Source organism: Triticum dicoccoides, chromosome 6B (assembly GCF_002162155.2).
Source record: "Triticum dicoccoides isolate Atlit2015 ecotype Zavitan chromosome 6B, WEW_v2.0, whole genome shotgun sequence".
NCBI classification, from domain to species: domain Eukaryota; kingdom Viridiplantae; phylum Streptophyta; class Magnoliopsida; order Poales; family Poaceae; genus Triticum; species Triticum dicoccoides.
In genome coordinates, this window is record NC_041391.1 from 712510868 (window position 1) to 712516836 (window position 5969).

The 5969-nt window shown below is 50.1% G+C and overlaps 1 protein-coding gene across 1 annotated transcript; it reads left to right on the forward strand.

Moving 5' to 3' along the window:
* The first annotated feature begins 449 nt into the window (after positions 1–449).
* LOC119324500 (acetylserotonin O-methyltransferase 1-like) lies at positions 450–1899 on the forward strand. Its single transcript, XM_037598288.1, has 2 exons — positions 450–1243; positions 1419–1899. The coding sequence occupies exons 1-2, from the start codon at positions 461–463 to the stop codon at positions 1725–1727; spliced, it is 1092 nt and encodes a 363-aa protein (XP_037454185.1). The 5' UTR covers positions 450–460; the 3' UTR covers positions 1728–1899.
* The last annotated feature ends 4070 nt before the right edge of the window (positions 1900–5969 follow it).

The following is a 5969-nucleotide window of genomic DNA, read 5'->3' on the forward strand; positions in this document are numbered from 1 at the left end:
ATTGATCCAATGGCGTGGAATGAGTTGAGGCATACGTTGAAGTGCTTAGGCTAAAAGTTTAGGATTAATTAAGGAGGCATGATGTGCATGAACAATATTAAATTCAACACCAAGTGCTAGTACGATAAGATGCTTTGGATCATGCAGCATTAATTATTTCTTGTAGGAATCTTGCAGCATGTTCTTTTTGCGTTAGTTAAGATCGGCATGATATGGATGAGTTTGTTTTATAATCTCTCGACTTTACGGCTATCACACATTCACATAACGGCTATCACACATTCACATGGCACATCGTGAACGCGTGGTAAGCAACCCAAAGTTGATAAAAACAAAGTGTTGGTGGGAGACACTAGGCTTTACTTTATACTCTACCAACGCAACAGCTCAATTGCAGATCTATAAGAAGCGTACAGCCATAATAGCATTTGGAACGCACAATACATAATCCCATACATCCATGGCTCATGTGCAAGCTGAGAACGAGGTGATGAGTGCTGATGACAGGCTCCAAGCTCAGCTCGAGCTCTACCACCACTCCCTCGCCTTTGTCAAGTCCATGGCCCTCAGGGCCGCCGCTGACCTGCGCATCCCTGAGGCCATCCACCGTCGTGGCGGCACCGCCACCTTGTCTGACATTGCGTCTGACACCGGGATTCACGCGACTAAGCTCGCGCACCTCCGGCGGCTCATGCGCGTGCTAACCATCACCGGCATATTCTCCAGCAGCAGCGATGCCGTGTTCAAGCTAACCCCGGTGTCACGCCTCCTTGCCGAAGGCGGCCAAAGCTCGTGCAACCTGTCTCCGGTGGTTGTGGGTGTCTTTGTCAACCCGGTCGCTGTGACAGCCCTCCTCAGCATACCCAAGTGGTTCACCGACGAGCGGGCAGCAGCGCTGTCGCTCTTCGAGGTGGCCCACGGCTGCACACGCTGGGAGATGGCAGCAAAGGAGAAGGGCGACAGCAGCTTGTTGGATGCCGGAATGGTCGCGGATAGCACCATCATCATGGAGGTCCTTCTGAGGGACAGTCACAGCATCTTCGAGGGGGTGAGCTCGCTGGTCGATGTTGGCGGCGGACATGGCGCGGTGGCTGCGGCCGTCGCGAGGGCGTTCCCGGAAGTCAACTGCACAGTTTTGGACCTCCCACACGTTGTAGCCGGGGCACCCGCCAATGAAAGCATCCAGTTTGTCGCTGGTGATATGTTCGAACACATTCCATCAGCAGACGTCGTTCTACTCAAGGTACATACTCCCCAATTTGAACTAAAACCATAACACTTATTTTAGGGCGGACGGAGTAGGACGTCTCATGTCTTTTTTTTTTAACAATAAAAGGTGCTTTTATACAAACATAACGTGCAAGTCAGTATCTCCTCTAATCGTTTACGTACATATGTGTGGTCTTCATACATTTCAGTGGATTCTGCATTGTTGGCAAGATGAGCACTGCATCAACATACTGCGACGGTGCAAGGAAGCCATCCCGTCAAGGGATGCAGGCGGGAAGGTGATAATCATCGATATGGTCGTCGGCTATGCTGGTGCTGCGTCAGCGGAAAATGTTTCAATGGAGACGCAGGTTCTGTCAGATGTTTACAAGATGTACATGGACGGGGTTGAGCGAGAGGAGGATGAGTGGGCCAAGATCTTCTCTGAAGCTGGGTTCAGTGACTATAAGATCTCGCCCGTGTTGGGGTTTCGATCCATCATCGAGGTCTACCCTTGAAATGCTTTCCCTCAAAGCAGAATGAAACACATTACAATGTTCGTTTCGTGTTAAAATATGGCTGATGCAACTACTCCATCTGTTTAGCATGTAGCAGAAGTTTGTGTCGCTGGAAATCAAATAATGCAAGTGTGTTTGACTTCCCTGGTGAACATGCATGGCATTATTGACATGGATGGAGAATCTTAATCCCACCATCACGGCGTGGTTACTTTATTATCATCCATCGAAAAAAATTAAAAACAAATAGGCCCATAGTATTCAACTTCCATTATGAATACCCTATTATCATCCATTGTTTTCTTCAAAAAAATTTATCATTCATCGACCCTCAGGAGAAATGGCAATTATAAACAAATAGGCCCAATGGATATGCAAGTTGCTTCTAAAGCAGTTTAGTAATCCACATGCCTTGTAGGAGCATCCATCCATTCCAACTTGCTGACAAACAGTGATACTTCCACGATGCGCGTATTGTTCTCTTTCTTATCTTCTACGATCACTTGTGTACGTCGATAGGTGAGTTCGATTCCTTACATATTCTGCCAAAGTGACAGAGGAAGTGCAGGAAAAAATGAGCAAGAGGATGATGCGGTAAAGTCTTGGACTTGCAAATTTCATTGAAAGAAACAAAAAGGCCCGTATATTTGACAAGCTCAAAGCTGGGATTAGGGATGGACGTGGATGACGTCCGCGAAAACAAACTAAATTTTGTTACTTTATTAATAAGTGTGTTTTTATCTTGCGGACTCACGGACACCGTCCGCCTGCATGCCTAGCTGGTTCAGAGATTTCCAACCCCAAAAACTATAATGAGAAGATGATGCAGCATTTTTTAAGCCAAAGGGGGTGAAATAGAGCAACCTCATGTTGCAAAATCACATCAATCTAGAAATAATAATCACATCGATCTGTTTCCAGGTCCAGACTGTATTGTATTACGTACGAACCCAGGTATTCGCATTTTGTGGCCCATATGAATCCAATCCACACGTGTATTAATTATCTCCGTTAGCAGCTCGGGTGTGGGGAGCCCTAGCCACCACGGTCATATCATCTACCACACGAGCAAAGCTATGGGCTAAATTCCAAATAGTATTTTTTAGAAAGAGAAAAAAGAATTCCTAATAGTCGGGTAGGATGTATCTGTTGAACCAGTGCTTCGGGTTCGCCTCTAGGTGCACCATTATCCATTGTAACGTGGAATTCACAAAGTGTTGGATAGTTCACCCACTAATAGGGAAAGCTGAGTTAGGCCATGTGAGATAGGTTAGTTTAGCCAACTGATAACAATGGGCGATGGTAATTCAACCTAGTACGAAAGAAAATGTTAATTCACACAATTGGTTATTGCGCTTGGTTGAAAAGCCAGGGGCACAAAGCCAGTGACGCCTACGCCTACGCCCGCCGCCTGACCCGGCCCATGTTATGGTTGAATGCGCCCTAAGGGCCCGTGCCATTGGCTAAGCCGGTCTAGCCGACATGCCGCGGTTGGCCGCCTCGAAACTCCCTCCCCAATAGGCGGTGGGTTGAATCCTTTGTAGACGACTTAAATACGCGGCGGGGTGTTGTAAGTGGTAGAGTGACCTTGTTGCTACGATCCACTGAGATCTAGCCCCGTGTCACACGGATTTGTCCTCTACCACACCTCTCATTCACCGACTTAGATTCGTATGTCATTGTCATAGGCTACACGGCTAAGTCATGAACAAGAGAACCTTCTATGACATACGCAATCACCCGAAGAAAAAAACCAACTGGCGAGTACACTCAAAACTCTATGTGCCAAGTAACCAACCTATGTGGCCCGCAAGATACATGGCTAGTTCATGCCTAGTTTCATTGTCAAGACCAAACTTGGTACTGACTTAGTACTATAGCACTAGCTTAGTGCCAGTTGTAAGAGCAGCAAAGTACTATATGGTAATAGAGCTAAATCGATAAGAGCATCAAAGTGATATATGGTAATGAAGGTAAAGTGATAAGAGTACCCAACTAATATATGGTGGTGCTGGACCTCAGTGGATCGTGGCAGCAAGGTCACTTTACCACCCCGTTGCATATTCAAGTAATCTCGAACAGATTCAGCCAACCATCCATTGGGAAGGGAGCTTCGAGGAGGTCGACCGCGACACGTCGTCCTGACTGGCTTAGCCAATGGAGCGTGCCCATCGGGACGCAAGGGCCCGTTTCGTGGGTCAGAGCGGGCTGCTTGCGCCAGCGTTGCATGCTAGCTTGGATTTTGACTTACAGGCATTACTTCGTAATCTAGCCCAATTGTTATTTGAAATCAAAGATGGCGTTGAATGAACCAGTTTGAACATTAAAAGTCTTCAGCTCGTTAAGTTAAACAACTTTTACTTTTGGATCATTTCAATCAGAGATCGTATATGGCCTGTGGGTCCCAAAAACCAAACTTGATACTACGATCCCACATAACCCCTCAATTTCAGATCGAAGCAATAAAGAGCCATGGGTAAAATTTATGAAAGGATGAAGGTAACAGGATCACAGTTCAGTGTTTTAATATTGACACACACACACACACACACACACAAACCCAACGATGTGGCTCTGTTAGAGCATCTCCAGCCGTTGTGCCCCCCAGGAGGCTTTTTTTTGCCCTCCTGGGGAGGCCCCGGCGAAATTTTTGCTTTGGGGGTGAGGATTTTTCCGGTCGTCGCCCCACCCGCACACCTGCCCAGTCCACGCGCGCGCCGCCCAGGCCACGTCCGCACCGCTCCGGCCACGCCCACGTCGTGCCGTTCGCCAACAGCATGCCCACGCCGCGCCGTCCGTCAAGTACGAGCAGGCTCAAAGACACCGGGCAGCGAGAGGATGAACAAGGAGAGGTACATGGATGACGCGAAGAGCAGAACAGGCGGAGCTACGTGACGATGCCGGACTCGCCATCCAGGGACTCGACGACGGCGAAGCAGTCCGTGCCCAGCCCGTCGTCGGTGGGCATGGCTCGGCAGAGGCCCTGAACCAGCTGCGCCTGCCGGCGGACCTCGCGGCGGAGCTGTACGAGAGCCTGCAGTTTTTCTCGGCGACGTCGCAGCCGGGGAGCTCGAAGCGGGGTGCCTTCTTCACGCCGACCAAGAGCGAGCGCGCGCGCAGCCTCTTCGGTTACTACTCTGACTACCCCGCGTGCTCCTCCTCCGCCTGGCCACGCGCGCTCTCCTGCGCCCCGGCCACGCGTGCTCCGGCCATGCCCCCGCCTCGCCAGCTCCGGCCTCGCCAGCCCCAGCCTCGCCAGCTCCGGCCAGCGACACCGCTCCCCGAGCCCGGGCCGGCGCGCGACGAGTAGGGCGGCGACGGCGGCGCGCTGTGAGTAGGGCGGTGCGGCGGAGCTATGTGAGCAGAGGGCAGCGGTGAGGAGGCAGAGGCCGGCGTGCGGCGAGGAGGCGGCCGCGACCAGCAGGGGGGCGAGCATGTGGGGAAAGCACGTGGGTGGGGACCGGGAGGAAAAGGATGAAGAGACGAGTGGGAGGCTGACAGTGGGCCATTGACATGCAAAATCTTCTCTCTCCGCCCCCAACAGCCCCCCGGTGGCCTGGGATCGCCCTGGTACCGCCGGCTCTGTTTTTGCCCAAATCCGGCGTTTTTTAAGGTCGTGGGGGCGCGGGTGGGGGGGGGGGGGTTCGTCCGCCGGCGCGGAAAAAATGCCTCTGGGGGGCTTCTTAGGGAGCCTAGTGGAGATGCTCTTAGAATCTAAAATCCACGCGCACCAAAAGCGTGACTTTCACATACTACAATAGTTTGCCATCTCACTCGAAACAAAAAAAAGGAGGACATATTAAAATTTGCTTACTCAGGTCGCAACCGACATACTAGTATATACTAGAAGAACACCCGTGCGTTGCAACGGGGCCACATTAAATTTAAGAGTTCAATATCAATTATGTTAATATTACATTTAATATCCTCATACATATCAAGTGACATTGGCGACCTTTTTACCATCAAATTCTCACACACACTCTCTCCCTCCCTCCTCCTCACTCTCTCTCCCCCTCTCCCTCTCTCTCTCTCTCTAACACACACACATATCCATCTTATTGGGTACGGGACCATAATCCATCTATTTCACACGCACACGCGCTAGTGCATAACAATATGGATTATAAAACAGGTTCAAGGTAGTAACAAGGATTCTTCCCATGCATTAATAAACAAATATTCTGCACTGAAGACAAGATAAACAATTCCCAAAATGCATCAGAGCATCACAGAACATTA